General features: G+C 29.7%; 1 protein-coding gene across 1 annotated transcript; it reads right to left on the bottom strand.

Annotated features, from left to right (window-relative positions):
- Positions 1-6,395: 6,395 nt before the first annotated feature.
- Positions 6,396-18,232, bottom strand: LOC110283000 (uncharacterized). The gene is made up of 4 exons (XM_021147438.4): positions 18,112-18,232; positions 15,017-15,090; positions 12,428-13,096; positions 6,396-8,043 (listed from the first exon to the last, which is right to left on the bottom strand). The coding sequence occupies exons 2-4, from the start codon at positions 15,072-15,074 to the stop codon at positions 7,403-7,405; spliced, it is 1,368 nt and encodes a 455-aa protein (XP_021003097.1). The 5' UTR covers positions 15,075-15,090; positions 18,112-18,232; the 3' UTR covers positions 6,396-7,402.
- Positions 18,233-18,562: the final 330 nt, after the last annotated feature.

An 18,562-nucleotide genomic window follows, 5' to 3' on the forward strand; every position in this document is an offset into this window, starting at 1 on the left:
AAATAAATCTTAACTGTTTTCATTGAAGTTTTATTTTTACTGCAAATAATGATCCAGAGAAAAAGAGAACATGATTGGTGAGTTTTTTCTCAGCACAATATATTTCACCAATCAGATACTTTTCTTTGTCAACGGCGATCGACTGGTGCAACTAGACACGCGTGCGGCTGTATAAATAACACAGTAAGGATAAACTGCTCGTGCATGCGCGAATTGCATTGGCTGTACGATTGAACAAGCGAATGCATGCAGTGAGAATGATACTTGAATTATCATTTATGTAGTGTTTGAAAATGTTACATGTCATGAAAATATGATTTTGAAAATTCATGTTGCGTGTACAACCAAAGAACTTAAACGCTTATCTTTGTACAAAGTGACAGGTTTATTTCAGATATTTAGGGAAAGAATGCAACGAAGGTCGATTTGAAATAGACCTCCTGATTTATTAGCATATTTGTTTCAAAAAATACTTTACAATTACTTTTCATTTCGTTTTTATTTTTATTAAAAGCAAACGAACGAAGAATAATGCCTCTTTATTAATTATTTCATGCACTGTTGATAGTTAAAGCAATCTTACAAAGACGGGAAAATAGGTAAGATAACAGAATAGCTTTAAGGATTAAAATTTGTTAAGTGAAGAACAAACTCGTTTTGCATCGAGAAAAAAAAATGAAATTTTAGGAATATTTTATTAATGCGGCATACATGGAAAATATTTATTATCATATTTAGGAGAATCTTATTCTTTTTTGCTATATATATGTATATATATATATTCTGAAAATAAGAAAAATTTCTTTTTACAAATCAAGAAGCAATCAGAAAAGGAAACTATTTTAAACAATACATTTTACAAAATTACTAAAATAATTATTTTAGCAATTTAACGCGTTTAAACGCAAAAAAAAACTCTGTAAAGAACATATGTATTTTTGGAATGCTATAGTTGAATGGAGTAAAAAATAATATACACATTAGGAGGCATGAATTGATATTTGAGAAAGGAAAGAGCAAAATCGAAAATTGAAATTCAAGGAATTTTTACTGAAAAAAAAGACCCTTATACACCAACCATTTTGGGCACCTCATTTTTTTTAAAGCTCTACACCTAATTGACAACAAAGTCTTTGAACGGTAATCCTCAAATACAGAAACAAACACAGAACGGTGAAAAATCAGGAATATGTTAAGGATACATATTTTTTTTTATTTGTAAACGAGGCACATTTTTTGCACTTGTTTTGTTCCAAAAATCTCTGCATTTCGCATCAAAACTCGTCACATAACTTTCAACTCGCGTGAAATCTTGATTTCATCTTTCTGGAGCTCTGAATTATCTGATCTGCGCAAAGTTTCATTTAAATCTCAGAATTCTTCCCTAGCAAAATCAAAAGGTCATACGCTTGGGGAAGCTACAGCTACCAGAGTGTACAAAAAAGTTGTATCACATTCTTCAAACTTCAATAAGTCTCTTCCATAAAATAATATTTTAGAACCTCATCATAGATATATCTATGAAAACTATTATCAATTACAGTAAAGAAGTCTTTCGTAACAACCATATAAAAAAGCACTTGAACTGTCGTTATGGTGGACTTTTCGCTATAAGCAACAAAAAACATAATACAAGAAACGAAAAACATTTCGCTATAAACAACATAAACAATAAAAAAGAAACAGAAAAACAATTTTGTTATAAAAATTTTTGATTAAAAATATTCTTATTCAAAAGCAAATAATTAAGTAATTATTGATGCATAACAATTAAAAAATTGGATAATTAAAAAATTGTTTAATCAAACAAGAATTATAATCGTCTTATTTGCTGTACAAATCTGTTTATAACTTTTTCAATGAATGCTGAGTCATCTTTTATTCTTTTCTTATGCACACAGAGCATGCACAAACTTGGCAGATATCTGACAAGGGAAACTTGGGAAGTGTGACTCGCCAATTTCGAAATAAACTAGTGGGATGTATGCCTTATGAGGAATAATTTCAGGGGGCAACATTCGTTTCGGCCCATAGAAGATCCTGTGAGAGATAAAAAATAATTCAATATATAGAAAATCGGTATTTTACTACTTCAATGCAGACTATTAGTTATTGTAGTTATCTCATACTCCAATTAATTTTGTGGTACTTTCACGTACTATATAATTGCATATTTATTGTCAAACTTAATTTCGAAAATTTTATATATGGGTCATTCTCACAAAAACTTTCATTTTTCGGTTCATAAAATCCCAAAAAAATAAAATGAATAAAAAGCTCTGAAACTTTTTTTATTAATAGAAATATGTAATGGCATCATAAAGAAAATATATATCCTTTAAATTATACTTAATATTTAAATTAATTAATTAATTTCACTATTTGAAAAGTGAGGGAATGACATTGATAGTGAGGGAATGATATTTTATTTCAATACATGTTTTTCTCTCAGTTACAGCTACCTCAAGTTTGAAAATGATAACATATTAAGTATATCTATTATTTATTATAATTTAGTTTTATATATTTAATAGTTTTTACAGGTTTGGGAAATAAAATTGGCTGGCACGATTGTCACATGGAATGGGTGGTAGAATTTTTTTTTATGTCTGTGTTTGTGTATTTATGTATGTCTTTTGGAAAGGGCCATTTTTATTTTCCTGCATTTGTGGGAGCCATTACATCAATTGTTACATTTTTTGAATGTAAGATCTTTACTTCTGCGGTATTTTAATTTTACATGTTACAAACAAACTTAATTAATGATTTACTGTTTTTTTCTCTTTGTATAAAATGCCTTAGATTCTATGTATTCAAATTTAAAAATATAAGATTGGTAGGTTTTTATGTTAATCTTTAACATCTGTACTTTAACAAGATTTATTAAAATATTTGAAGCTGGAAAATGTATTTATGTGTGAAAGTGATACCTTATTTTTCTTGATGAAGTTTGACAAAGTAAAATTTTATTTCAAAAGGGCTAGAAAAAAATATCTTATGCAAAATATATATTTTTGAAAGTTCTTTATAGTTACTGCTTTTTGATTTTAAAAAAAAAACTGTCTGGTTATTTTTTGCGCAAAGATTTTAAATTTTGGACTCCTTGGATACTCCTTTGATTTCTTCTTCTGATCTCTGTTTGAACCCTGCCTATTTTATAAGTTCCCAAATTATAATGTTCACACAAAATTGATGCATCACATGCAAAACACGAAAGAGAGCGAAAATTCAATATGTTATTCCTTGCACTGTATGCAACTTGGTGAACTTTCATTGTGCCAGTGAATGGTTTAATTTTTACCTCAATTAATTTATCACATTTTTTTATATCCTCAATTGAAACTTCAAATAAAGTTACTGAGCAATTTTCTTTTAATACAGAAACAAGTGTTTCGTAATTATGCACATCTTTTCCTTCTGCCACTCTCCGATCTGCTGTTCTTTTCATAACAGCTCCAATTCCGTCGGGAGCTCCTTTTCCATGTCCGGATTCATTATAGTTCCAAGTAAAGTTTAGAATACCAGGAGTAAGCTGTTTTATATGTTGGGATATCAGATGAAACATTTTTCTGTTTCTATATTGGGCTGATGGCCCATCACTTAGCATATGAACATGTTTTACTTCACTTGTACTCATAATCCACTTTGTTGGAGTTTTTCTTCCATTGTTTCCTTTTCACTCTTAAGTTACGACTAGTCATTTGTGAAGCAGGTTTCACTCGTCCTCTTTCCTTTTTTTCCAGGTATTTAATTCGTTCTTTCTGTTTTAAAATTAAAGAGGAATTTGACTTCATTCGTTCTCTTCTTTTTCGATCATATTCTTATTTCTTTAAACGAGCTTCTTCTTTCGCTAAGCTATCCATAGTTAAGCTATCTGGAAAATAGATTCTAATATTTCTTAGATTGTTCTTAAAACAGTCATTCTGTATTTATTAAAATGCCTAAACTAATTAATTCAAGATCATAGTTGCATTATAACTGCTGTCTTATTTCATGCTGTGTAGAATTCACGAATAAACTTAAATTTGGCACTTAAATAAAATTCATCAAATTATAAAATTATAACTGTAAGTTCTCCAACAAAAGTAACATATATTTATATAGCATATAATTTATAAGTTATAACATATAATTTTAATAGAAATTAATCAGGTTAATTAAATTTTTCATTCAAAAATATTTTTAGGAAATGATAACTTCATCAATATTATATTTTAAATAAAGTTAAATTAAGAATGGGCTAGACTTTAGAATTAGACTTAATACAATATATTCCGCAATTTTTAATTCTATTTTTATTAAAAAAAGAAAAACCAAGAACAAACTAAAGCAAAATTTAACAATATACTCATCTTGAATCATTCCCTCACTTTATACATTAGTGAGGGAATGATAGTGAGGGAATGACAAATTCAATAAAATTTCAAAATAACAGTTAGGCCTAATTGATTTCTGAAATCAATCACATACAATTATATTCATACAAGAAAGCAAAATATAATTAGCCACTTTTTCGATGAATTTGCATTTTATTTTATTTTAAAAAACGACATGAGGGAATGACAAATGTAAAAAATTTTACCTGGTTTGATTCATTAAAATTTATTTTACAGCAAAGCTTCTTTAAGTTGAAAATGGAAACATACTGGAATTTTGTTCTATGATGTCAGTTGTTAACTTCTGAAGTTTTTATTAAAATATTTTTATTCTAAGAAGTTTGCAGACGATAAAAACATTGTTGTGAGGGAATGACGCGAAACGCTGGGGACAAAGTTTAAAATAGTACTGTGGTAATATTTTTATCAGAAATTAAACTTAAAATTTATTTTCTGAATTCTATATTTCTATATTCTGAAATAAAAAACACGAATTTGTAAATTTATTTTTTTTACTTCAGAAAAAAAAATTTTCTTTTTTTAAATCAGCAGTGGGGACAAGTGAGGGAATGACATATTGGTATATTTTAATTACCTAAAATAAATAAAAAATAAAAATTGATAATTTTATTTTTATTCCTTTGATAGCTTGCATTCTGAAGGACACTTTCCCTGAATTTTTTTTTTTCGTAAGCTGTAAAACAAACATAAAATATACTGGGGACATGAAAATGACTGTTTTTGTGAGAATGACCCATATCTGTAGTTTTTCAGAAAAACCTGTTATGTTAATTTTAAAAAAAAATTGACATCAAATTTTTTAAATTTTTTTTAAAAAAATTTCTCCAAATTAATTGGAGTATGTAATTGCAAATAAAATAATTATTTAATTAATAATTAATTAATAATTAATTAATAATTAATTAATAATTAATTAATAATTAATTAATAATTAATGAATAATTAATTAATAATTAATTAATAATTACTTAATAATTAATTAATAATTAATTAATTAATTTGCTAATTACTTTATTAATTGTCAGATTAATTAATTAACCAATTAATTACAAATTAATTGGAGAATGAGACAATTACAATAACTAATAGTCTGCATTGAAGTAATAAAAAGCCGATTTTTCTATATATTGAATTATTTTTTATCTCTCACAGGACATTCTATGGGCCGAAACGAATGTTGCCCCCTAAAATTATTCCTCATAAGGTTTTTTTCATCCCACTAGTTTATTTCAAAATTGGCGAGTCACACTTCCCTAGTTTCCCTTGTTAGAAGTTTTGATGAAGAATATGTTCATCAGCACATTCCTCCCCTTATGTTAAAGAAGGAAAAGAAATTTTGGCAACTTTTATCTCGGAAGTAAAATTAGCATTGGATGTTTTCAATTTTTTTTTTTTTTCAAATGAGAACCAGAAAACATTGAATTCTTTACTGATTGTTGATACAAAAATTGGTAAGCTCTTCTGAAAATCAAATCGTACAGTCAATCGAAAATACTGATTTGTTTCCCAGAATGTAAAAATTATTTCATTAATTTTCCTTTTTTATATTTGATGTATTATCTATTTAATTGCTTATTATTTTAAAAGCACAAAATACGTACTAACATAATAACTTTTTACAATAATGGTATTGTGATATGCTAAAAGGTCATTTTTAAAAAATTTGGATATAGTGAACTAGATACCGTTTATAGTTGACTTATTGCTAGATCCACATACAATTCATTATAACGGGGTTCTACAGTACATAATTCTGGAAATATTTTAATAAATATTTTTTATTGTTAAAAAAATCTTGAAAAAAAATATCTCCTGTAATATTTTTTGTAGTCTCCCTTGCTACACACTCTAATATCCACTCCCTGTTACTCCCACTTATTACCAAGCTGCTGTTGCGTTGTAATAGTTGAGAGCGGCAGCGAGTAGAGGCAAAACTCCCTAGTTGTATTATAAAATGTAAATCATTAAAGTAAGAGATTCACTAAACAAATTATTTTAATATGTACACTTTATTACAATTTCATCCATTAATAAATAAAAGATTTTCTATTATTTACAAGTTATACATTCAAATGCAGTTCTCCTGTAAAAATAAGACATTCCAATGTTTTACAGTTAGGGAGCATTAAAACACATTTTACGAACTTTTTTTTAAAAATGTTTATATTATTGTATTAAATTTAATTCTGTTCAAATACTTAATGTGGGGAAAATGTTTAAATCAAAATATTTCACGTATTTTAAGAAAATTAAAATGTTCAAAAATTACTTTTGCCAATTTTGGATATAACACGAAATTTTTTTTTTCAAAAATTAACAATTTTGTAATAATTTGAGGAAGAAATTTTATATGCCATTCGCTCAAATTTATTTTTTACGCAGAGTGTCTTAAAATTATCACTCTTCATTCCTATTTTTAGAACACTCGTCCAAAAGGAAGACATTTTATTTAAAAACAAAAACGCTATCGAAATGTGAAGAATGTTTGTATGAAATTTAGAGATCATTCCATAATTGCTTACTCTCTTTTCGCTTTCTTCAGTCAGCAAACAAGGTTTGGTGCTTTCAACTTGGCCCTTCTCGTTCATAATTCGTCAAGTTTTGATAATTGTTCCCCTTTTTAATTTGAGAACCACAATGGATACAGTATTTTTTCAATTTTTGTTAAGAATTCCTCAAAATATATCGCTTGGTCTTACGACCTATCCTGAAAAAAAAAAAGAACTCCACGCTATTGACTTAATACAAAATCTGTAAATACATCAGCTGTTTCGTTTGTAAAGATTTCTACAGATGCCACAAATTGCTAACTAATTCTTGTGTAATAAAGAAGAATAGAAATTATGGCAGATTACGTTTTCCAGATAAAATTAATATTTAATGTTTGCATAATTTTAAACTGAAAAAGTTTCGAAATTTTGTGTCTTGAGCCCCTTTTCAAAAACCTAGCTAGCTGTCCTACATTTCAGGTAACGGAACAATCACTTTTTAACAGAAGATACATTTTAGGAGTCCAAGAAATGCAGAGGTGTTTTGTAAATGCTGTAGTTCAAGACTTCTTTAAATCGTCCTTTCAAAATGCTATTTACTTCTTCGGAAAAGTACGTCAGGATGACTTTGCTGTTGTAGAGAGTTTCTATCGAAGAGGGTGATCTCGTTTGGGCACCCACAATATCTATGGCAGCTGTTATGGCGATTTTGCCCACATCGTCGACTGAATAGTCAAGGATTGTCGGAACATTGTCACTTAAGGTAGACGTAACCTTTAACGATAATTTTGTTTGTTTGACTCTAACGATGAGCTGGAAATTATAAACATCACTACCATTGTGTGCTTCGGCTTGGTACTGCAGAGTTAATTCATTGAATCCAAGAGAGCATTCAAAAGTAATGTTTCTTTCATTGAATTCGGGAATGCTGCATTCGGAATTCCTCCTCACGTTGGACAGGTGTTCAAATTCGCCCTTCTCAAGCTTGAGGAAATTTGCATCTTCGTTTTGAGGATCTCGGACAAAAACTTTTTCCAAGCGAGTGTTACTCAAAGCGAGAGGATCCAGCTTGCTATACTTCGATTCGAACAAAAACCGGTTGGTTAGAACAGAGTCGATGTAACTGTTAGAATCCTCTATACTATATTCTTCTTTGCCTACAGGAAAAATGGGATTTTATTAAAGCTAAATAGTATTAAAATCATGGAAACATTAGTATAAAAATCATATTTAAAAAATTACTTAAAGGTAATTTACATGTTTTATACTCCTTGTAAATGAAATAGGCATTTTTAGCAAATATGACTCTTTCCCCTCTCTAGAATATCTCACTTTCTGTCTTACACTTATCTTTGTAGGGAAAAAGCAAAATTTACATAAACCATGGTAAAGGAAATGGGAAAAGTATGAAGAGTAGGTTAATCGCGTAACTTTGATAAGGCTATTATACTTACAAAGAGGGTGATAATTATTAAGTGCAATATGGGAAAACATGGAAAAATATGGCTAAAAATTGAGCTACATGATAAAAAAAAAATTAAGATTGAGAAAAATATAAATATTTCCCTCTATCGTCTTAACGATGGAAAAGTTTAACCGATTCTGTTACGTAATGAGTTTGCTTTAAAAAAATTCCAGTCCCTGTCCAAATATGGAAAGTGATATTTTATGTTGATCAATATTAAGACAAATATTTAAATTCTGGTAATAAGGTCAGTTAACAGTTGACTATGCTACATCACAAAATTAATTTGCTACGTAACAAAATTAATTTTCTACGTCTATAGAGAATATTATCCTTTTTATCTGGCTAAACTAGATCAGGTGAATTTGGTGCTGTTTATGACAATAATGCCAAAATCTTTCAGCCTTTTAAAATTAGGAACGAAACACTATTAGTAGAAGCTAAAATCAATAAGAAAAATTGGAAATAAAAGAGACGAGTACTGAGAATGCCAAGGGAAAAATTTGCGCATGTTTCTCTTTCTTTGGCCCCTGATGGCAGGAGAAAAAGGGGAAGATTAAGAATGAATGAACAGAGACAAATTAAAGGATATTTTAAAAGATTAAAGGATTAGTGAAAACAAAATCTTAATCTAAAGACTGGGAGATCATTGATAAGAAGACGTGCTTTTTAAGGCGACGTGAAGAGTGTCACGACGTTAAGACGACGTAAGTAAGTATGACAGCAATGCATTTTCCCCATTCATTCTAGTTGCTCCATCTTCACAGCCAAGAAAACTTTTTTAACGCATTTTGTTACGTAACAAGTATTATTTCTTCTTGTATGCAGAAAAAAATATCAGTCCTTGTGCAGGGATGGTAAGGGGTATTCTTTTATACAGAGCAAGAATTAGGCTAATATTTAAATTTTGGCTATACGGTCAGTTAATATTAATTTTGCTACGTCACAAAATTAGTTTGCTACGTCTACGAAGGAAAGTGGTGTCCCACCTATCAGACTGAACTATATCAAGTGAACTTGTAACATTAATGCATCGTCCCCATTCATTCTTTTTGTTATCGGTCACCATTTAATCAATTTATGCATGATGGAAATTAAGATACTCTTAAGTCTTGAACTTCTATATTTAAAATGATACATTAAGGCAGCGTTTCTCAACCTTTCAGTATTCGCGGCCCAGTTTTAAATCATAATTTTCATCGCGCCCCCCACTTGCAGTAAAATGTATGCAACAATAATGTATATTGAGTATTTTTAATTCTGTCTTTAAATTATTTTTAACTAACTGCCAAAACAAAAGAAAAGTAAAAATCTGCAGCAATTGAGATTGTAGAAACTATGTTTGGAGTTAATTTTTCAAAACAATTACAGTCCATACCTCTTTCAAATGATACTGTTACTCGTCGAATCGGTGATACAGCTGAAAATGTAGTGTCAGCTTTTCTCTATGTTGAGTGACAAAATGTTTTCAATAAGCTTTGAAGCAAGAGATATTAATAAAGATGCTCATTTCATTGCCTATGTTTGATTTTGATTTTGTGATAATATGTCAGTAGTAGAACTACTTTTCTGCAAATCAATAGAACTCAAAACAACAGCGCTAGCATTATTTGCTATTTTAAATGATGTTATGAAAGATGCAAACACAGAATGCAAAAATTGCATCGGAATATGCACTGGAATATGCATCGGAATATGCTTGTTCAATATCCGGAAGGTTCGAAAGTATACAAGCACAAGTAAAACAAAAATCGCCTCAATGCGTCTGGACACATTGCATGATCCACACAGAAGCTTTGGGTTCGAAAGAAATACGTCCTGGTTTAAATAGTGTATTAACTGCGGTTGTAACCATTTCAAATTATATGAAAATGAGAACTCTGAGATCGAGAATCTTTTCTGCTCTTTGTAATGACATGGGTTCAGTACATTCAGAGTTACTATTTAAATGTGAGGCAAGATGTTTATCACGTGAGAAATTTTTGCAACGTGCTCATGAATTAAGAGAAGAAATCGTCATTTTCTTAGAAGATAACAGACCGGAAACCGGGAATTTACACTATTGTTTATTTGTGATGAAATTGAGATACTTGGTCGTCATATTCGAGAAATTAAATAACTTGAATCTTAAACTCCAAGGAGAAAATACACATATCTTGGATACGAGTGATGAAGTTAATGCTTTTTGTATAAAATTAGAATTGTGGGGCAGAAATTTAAAGCAAAAAAAACCTAACAATGTTTGCAAATGTGGATAATTGTACTAAAACTTATAAGGCTGAAGAAGAATATATGAAAGTTACGTTTGTAACCATTGAAAATCATTTAGCCATGCTGGCAAAGAATTTTAAAAAGTATTTTCCTGCTCATGACAAACTGCTAGCAAGTTACGAGTGGGTTAGGAATCCATTTCATAAGACTCCCGAAGGACTCTCAATTGATGAGGAAGAAAAATTCATAGACTTCACGGCAAGTGGCGAAACTGAAATGCAATTTAGTAATAAATCACTATTTGAATTTTGGCAGGAGGAGGATTTTTCTGCACTGAAACAAAGGGCATTTCGCATTCTATTACCGTTTTCAATATCCTACCTTTGTTTAACTGGATTTTCTGCTGTGGCTTCCTTGAAGACAAAATATAGATCACGGCTAAATATAGAAACAGGACTGAGAGTGGCTATTTCTAATATTAAGCCTCACCTCAAAAAACTTTGCTCTGCAGGACAGACCCAAGGAAGTCACTAAAAATTATAAATTTTTTTTAAAAATTTAGTATGTTTGATTAAGTAAGGTGGGTAAGCCAAAGGTGGCCAGTGCTCCTAACGTAGCCCCCCCCCCCCAAAGTAAAATGAAATTTATTTTGAATTATAAGATGTCCCTTCTGCATTGTAAATCTTGTATCTGAGGTGCACAAGGCTGAATTGGAAGATATTTCCTTGAATGGCCTCCATTGTATGAAGTGATTTAATTATTTGCAGTTGTCGTTCTAATATTCAGGTGAGAAGATAATGTTGTGGGGTGCGGAGTTATCAGATAATACCAACCGTCATCTATCAAAAGGTACCTCATGATGGAATCAAGTTAGCATGCTTTATATACTAGTGAATGATGTTAAACTTTTGTAGTGGTAGTTACGCCACAATGTGTTTAAATTCTTAGAACTTTGAGTTATAATATGTTTTCTGAAAGTTTATTTCTTTTTCTTTAACCACATTACTTTAATTCGAATTAATCTATCAGATTATTAGTTTTATGTCGTGCAAATGGTAAGAGAGACCTTATGTATGTTCCCAAGTGGCGCGACACTCGGGGGTTTAGTTAGTTAACTCTAGTATGGTTATTTAACTCTTACTTGTTGGCTAATCCTTCTGAAAAAATTAACTCAATAATTCTTGATTAATTCTAATGAGTGAACTCAAAAGAATCGCTAGTGACTTCACACAAGAACTATCAAAGTAAAATCAATAAACAAATTATACACTCTGAAAACAAATATCTTTTTTAAAGTCGGGAAACTTGTTCCTACCAGCAAGACACTTAAAGTGCCTTTTTAAAAGAAGTTTGCCAGTCCAAGTGTTTTTTTCTAAAGATAATTTGAGTAAGTGAAAAAGTGATTTCAAAACATGGCTCAACTTTGGACCTTGTGCGAAACCTTAGGTGCAGAAGCTAAAATTTTAAAATTGTACTATAAAATAAATGAAATTTTATTTTACAATTGAAAGTATACGTGATATATATTAGAGATAGGTGTAAGATGTTACAGAAAAAATTCAGATACACAGACTTAATCAGAAAATTATAAAAAAATCCTTAAGGCAAAGCCACCCTTGGCTCCCCACCTTAAGTTTTGATTTAATAAGTTGTTTCACTTTAATAAGTTATTAAATATGTCAAAATGTATTTTGTTTTCTATGTATATGTGCGCTTTCCTTTCATCCAGTTAATCAATTTTTTTAAATAATATTTTCACTTGAATATTCTCGCGCCACCCCTGTGGTGTGCTCGCGCCCCCCTAGGGGGGCGCGCCCCACAGGTTGAGAATCGCTGCATTAAGGAAATAAATTTTTTTTGCTTACCACGAGGTGTTGTTCTATGGTCTTCAGTGACTGGCTCAATTGTAGATGCATAAATATCTTCGTAGTCTTCTATAGAAAAAGGATTCTTCTGAATATCCTCACTAAGCGCTTCTTTCAGATGGTGATGTGTCAATGTATTAATTAAGTTAAAGAACAACTCTTCCACGTTTTCTTCCATGGGTTTCCTTATCCATTCCATCATACCCAGGCCATCAATCCAAACATTCATGTTCGATATGACGGTTGGCCTGTAGCTGTCCAACTTGCCAGCGTCACCTGATGAGCCATTAAATGAGAAATCCATTTCGATTTTCAAAGGAGAGGTAACAGCGTCTATCATGACGTCAGCGGTTGAACCGATAACGGATGCTTTGCCAGTGAAATTGAAGTTAATTTGTTTGGTTTCGGTTTCTGTGTGAATTTTCAGTCTTCTGTTATGATAGGATATGGAGCATGCGCCCTTTCGATGAAGATTGCCCAATCCTGTAATGTGACCCTCTGTCAAGTTGGCATAGCATTTGAATGGATAGAAAACTACTTTCTTCCTAAAGTTAAGTTCTCTTCGGTAAACGGGAAATGATTCCAAATTATTATTTTTCGCTGTGTTCACCAGTAATTTATCCACATATGTATTGCATCGTTTGATAGCATCAATGTAGCTGCTTCTTCCTAGAAAAGAAATATGTATGTAAGGCATCTGAAATTAATTTGTGATTGAAATTCTGTCTCCACTCAATGACAAAATATCAAAATCGTAAATTACGCTGTTAGAACTTTTTTTTTGTCAAAAATGGTCAAATAACAATTTATTTAATTGTCAGTTTACCGTATTCAACCAAAACAGTCAAATAACCATAAAAAGATGATGATACACAAACTGTTAAGTGTGAGAAAAAACTTTATTGATTTTTCACCTAATACGGTTAATGAACCAGAATTCTATCAGCGCCAACTAGGCCCACCTTAAAATCCATTTTGTTCCGTGGAACTAGGTACATTTGTAGCTAAGAGGGCTAATCGGTCAATTTAAAGACCGGCTAAACAGGGCTTCGAATGCGAGAGTCGATATTACAATATTTATTTCCTGATTTTTTTTTCATCAATAAATGAAGAGTTTCTAGTGTCCTGCTCTGTCCATCAGTCAGTGACCTTGAACTATTAGAATACGAGATTACCATTCACCCATAAATGGCGCAGCACCCACAGAGCTCTACTGTCCGTTTAAGTTTAATTTTTATGGTTAATAATCTATGCTAGTTGTAAATGGTTACAAAACCGTATCATTTTCAATTCACGTTTTGAATTCTCAAACCGTACCTATAGCAAACGGTTACAAAATTGTAAAGGTAAAAAAAAAAAAATTCCTTTCCATAAACTTTATTTTTGGTTAATCTGATGGACAGACAACTGCTTATCATCTTACCGTAATTTCAGAATGAAAATTCAATTAGTGTTAGAAAGAATTTTATTTCTGTATACTGTATTCTGTTATCCATATTTGTTACCTATACATGTTTCAGTTGTGATAAAGAGTATCCCTACTCTTGTATTTAGCAAATTTTGGCAAATAATATTGATTATTAATAATAATTGTACAAGTTCCAAACCAAACAACGAAAATTATTTGTTTTGCAATTTTTGGAACGCAAAGAAGAAAAAAATCAAAATCTGTAATTATGTGAAATTTCCACATTTGTATTTGCTAAATTTTAAGAATAAAAACTAATTTTTTAATAATATTTGTCCAATTTTCTAACTAAATAGCGAAAATTATTTTTTGTTTGAAAGTCATAAAACTGGTACGATTTTGGAATGCAAGACAAAAAGACAAAAAACATCCAAAAGTGTTATCATGCAAGATTATAAAGAAAAAGTATCCCTACAATTATATATTATAAATAATATCGAATTAGTTAATTAATAATAATTATTTAACTTTAGACCTAAATAAAGAAAATATTTCTGTTTAAAAGTCATAAAATTAGCTCAATTTTACAATTTTGGAACCCAAAAATAAAAGATTAAAAGCATTAAAGTTTATAATTATATTAGATTCTATTGAAAAAGCATTCCTACAATTGCATTTCCTAAATTTCAGTGAAAAATATTTATTTATTAAGAATACTTGTTCAACTTTCAAGCCCAACAAGGAAAAGAACAATTTTTTTAAAAATTAAAAGTCTTAGAACTCGTACAATTTTGCGACGTAAAGTAAAAATTAAAAAAAAAAAATTTAATTATGTGAAATTTTAAAGAAAAAAATATCCTCACAATTATAAAAGCTAAAATATTTCTCACTCTTAATGAACTTAGTCCCGATATATTCTACCAAAATAAACCAACAATTCGAAAACAGAGAAATCTCCCAATTTTAATTTAACTTTGCATCAATCTTGATGCTCTCCCTTTAAAATGCTTTTGGAAAAAAATTTACTTAAAAAAGATATTAGTTGCAATCAAAGTTAAAATATTATTTTTTTAATATTTCAACAGAACAATGAATAAGCATGCAATTTTAAAACAACTTAGTTTTAAAGAAAGAAAACTGCAATTTACTATTTTTATTTTAAAAAAGAGAATGCAGATTACCAAGAGGACTACTAGCCACAACCGTAATGGAAGCAATCAGAATCAATGAAGTCTTCATTTTTATAATTATTTTTCTGAAAAGAAATCATCATTATTTAAATATGATAACTAAATCCTAGAAAAACAATCTACAATTCCAATACTTCGATTAACTATAATAAAATTAGGATCTAAATATGAAGTTTAGAATAGTATTTTTTTCTTCCAAATAAACAATTTATTAAAAACTACAAACTTTGAATAACATTTAATAGTATTCAAATATTAATCAGATAATGAACTTAAGTTTATTTTATCATAATTATATGCTGTAAGTAAATAAAATCTACACGCAATAGTTAGTTATACAGAGAAAGAAAAACTTTGACAAAAAAAATATTTGCCTGATATTGACTAATCATTTACTATTTTTTTTTAATTTACTATCGGCTAATGTAAGAACATGTACCCCAAAATGAAAAAAAAATCTGAGAAAATTAAGACTTGAATAGTGCTTAATAATATTAAAATATAATTGCATCAGAATTAAATCTGAGTTTCATTTTATCGTAAAAATATATTCGGATAAATTATAACTTACTATGTAAACAATAATCAGCGAAAAATAATTATCTAAGAATAAAGTTTATTTTATCAAAATAATGTTATAAATAAATAAAATTTACACGCTGTTAGTTATATAGAGAGAGGAAAATTCTGACAAGAAATATATGCCTGATATTAACTAATCATTTACTATGTAAGTTTATTTTATTTACTACTAGCCGCCTAAGGCGGCCAGCTGTCCGCCACGCTAAAGGTTTCCACAAATAAAGTTTTTTAAAACATAGCAGGAAATCTGAAGATTAGTGGACAGTTAAAGTGTTTCTGTCCAGCAATTTTGTCTTCATATCCAGTTCTGCTGCAGATGTGTTATAGCTCTTGAGGATGTTTGAAGATGTAACTTTGCTATGGTAACCTAACCTATAATATAACTATCAGGTGGAGACTTGTTTTTTTTTTCTTAAAAAAAGGCCTCAGAAATTGTAAAAGCATACAAAAGTTGCTTTAAATACATGAAAAGAACACGAAAACGAATTAATTTTTTATGGTATCTATTTCTCTATAATTTTTTTATGGTATCAATTTCTATTTCTATATCGCTACAAAAATTAACTTCGGGTAGACTATATTTGAGGGTGCCCCTTGATTCTCGCCAAGTTGTGATCGCGGTTGATCGCCAAGCTGGGCGATGTTGAAACCCAATCGTGATTCTCAACGGTTTAGATTTTAGCGTTATTAATGTTCAACGGTATACGTAATTTCAGCGGTCCATTAGTTCTTCGTTAGATACCGGCTGGTAAGATTACTTTTACTTCTGGTCAATAAGATCGAAGGTATGTGGGCAGTCATAAAAAGGGACTTTATAAAAAAATGTCATCACCAGTTCGGTACCACAAACGCCATTTTCGATTCATATTTCGCCGAATTTATGTGACGATGGAGGTACACAGATTCTATTCACGATAAATTTAGACAGTATCTAACTGTTATTAGATAATTCTGTGCACCTAAATCTGAGTATATTCAAGCTTAATGAAGAAGTGAGTTATTGTTTTTTTCCTTTGTAAGGGAAGGTTTTCTATCTTCCTACTATGTGCGATTTTGGATAAATAAAAACGAAGTAAATTGGAGACATCACAACATTTAATATACACAGTTATTTACAAGTTAATATAAAATATATAAATCCATTAATACTTTTACATCCCAATGTCTGGAACGTCAATATAGTAATTATTATTATTGAGTTGTCTTAGCAACGTTATTTTTATTTTTCATAAAACTAAATATAAATGTTTGTTATGTTATTGCTCTTGCGCACCACACCTTTTCTTTCTGCACCTACTCCGTTAATTTTTGCTTCGATTCAAAATCCTTTTTATTGGATTTATTAATTTTGCTTATATTGGGTTCATTGCAAGCTTTATCCGATGTTTTGTTGAAATTTTCCAATGTTTTTTGAAATATCATTATGTTTTGGCCGTTATTTCTGTTACCACGGTGTTCCGCGCAAACAGGAATAGCGTCAAACATAAGTCACCAATTTCGCCAAGGGTCATCCTCATGTATAATTTTCCCTTATGGTCTTCGCTTAAGAAAAAAAAGAGCGTGGAAAGAAGAAGAAAAACTTATTATAACAATTATGAACAGCGATAAATATATCAAAGCGTAGCGTTCTATTTACGTATCTAATATGTTGCCACATTTTTAGTACAAAAGTTAAAGTTTTATCCACTTTGATAAATGTAAACTAATGCGAACCTTACAATTAAATTATCAATTCCTTCGTATATTATTGGTTTAAGTTGTCGAAAATTAATATTTCAATTGTAAGGTTCGCATTAGCATACATTTATAAGAGTGGAGAAAACTATATGCATTTTTTAATAGTTTCTTGAATATGGCTCTTTGAAGACGAAAAAGCATAGATTTTCTTACAAAATGACTGATAACTAAGAAACTAATCCAAATTTTTGAAAAAGAAAAAAAATACTTCTTCATTATGTCAAAACACAATTATGTGCCGAGTTTCGTGCCTGGGCGAGGCTTCTGGGGCGATATATTGTGATTACAGACACACAGCCGCGTTTATTATTATGTATAGATAGGCTAATGTAGAAAAAATGCCCCAAAATGAAAACAAAATTCTGAGAAAATTAAAACTTGAATAGAGTTTAATAATATTAAAATATAGTTGCATCAGAATTAAATCTGAGTTTTATTTTATCGTAAAAATGTACTCGAATGAAATTTAATTTAGTTTGAATTCAATAATTCGCAAAACAATTACCTAAATAATTCCACGCAATAGTTAATAAACACAATAAATAGCTAAATAAAGAAGAGAAATTATCAACAAATGTATAAGTATATTTTACTGATATTTAATAATTTTATTTTCTTATCTCCTATTGTGAAACTATCCATCGAAATTAAATTGCTACAAAACGGTAAATTTTTAGAAAAATTAAAATTTGAACAGTATTTAATTTTACTCAAATTTACACATAAAAATAAGGTGGAAGAAATATCAACAAAATGTATGCAAGAACTTAAGGTATGAATATTGTTTGCAAAGAATGAAGAATTGCAAGAAGTAAAAAATTGCAAGGATTGTAAGGAACGAGGTAAATATTCAGGTATATTTATATGAGATTCTGAAGTGCCCCCTGAGATCTGAAAATTATTAAAATCACTTCCTTATCATTCTAATTATCCCTTAATATAGTAAGTGGGCGAAGGTTGGTTTTTCAGGATGCTATCTTTAGACCGGAATTGTGAATATATTTGATATCATTAGAAAAGAAATTAGAATTCAAAGGTTATAACCGAACGTCACCAAAAAATTCAAATTGTGCATTAATCTAGAACTTTGTACTTTCTAATTCACCTTTAAACGGAGAAAAAGGATTCGAAAAAAACTATTGAACGATAAAAAAAGAAACGCAGAAGATAAAAATTGATGACATATACGCAAAAAAAGAAACGCGAAAAAAAAGAAAA

The sequence above is a fragment of the Parasteatoda tepidariorum genome, chromosome 4 (assembly GCF_982258835.1).
Source record: "Parasteatoda tepidariorum strain Cologne lab strain chromosome 4, Ptep-v5.0, whole genome shotgun sequence".
Taxonomy (NCBI): Eukaryota; Metazoa; Arthropoda; class Arachnida; order Araneae; family Theridiidae; genus Parasteatoda; species Parasteatoda tepidariorum.

Coding starts and splice junctions, on each gene's coding strand:
- LOC110283000 (XM_021147438.4), bottom strand. CDS start 15,074: ATGAAGACTTCATTGATTCTGATTGCTTCCATTACGGTTGTGGCTAGT. Junction 13,097..15,016: donor TGTGGCTAGTAGTCCTCTTG/GTAATCTGCATT, acceptor TTTCTTTTCTAG/GAAGAAGCAGCTACATTGAT. Junction 8,044..12,427: donor CCATAGAACAACACCTCGTG/GTAAGCAAAAAA, acceptor TTTTTCCTGTAG/GCAAAGAAGAATATAGTATA.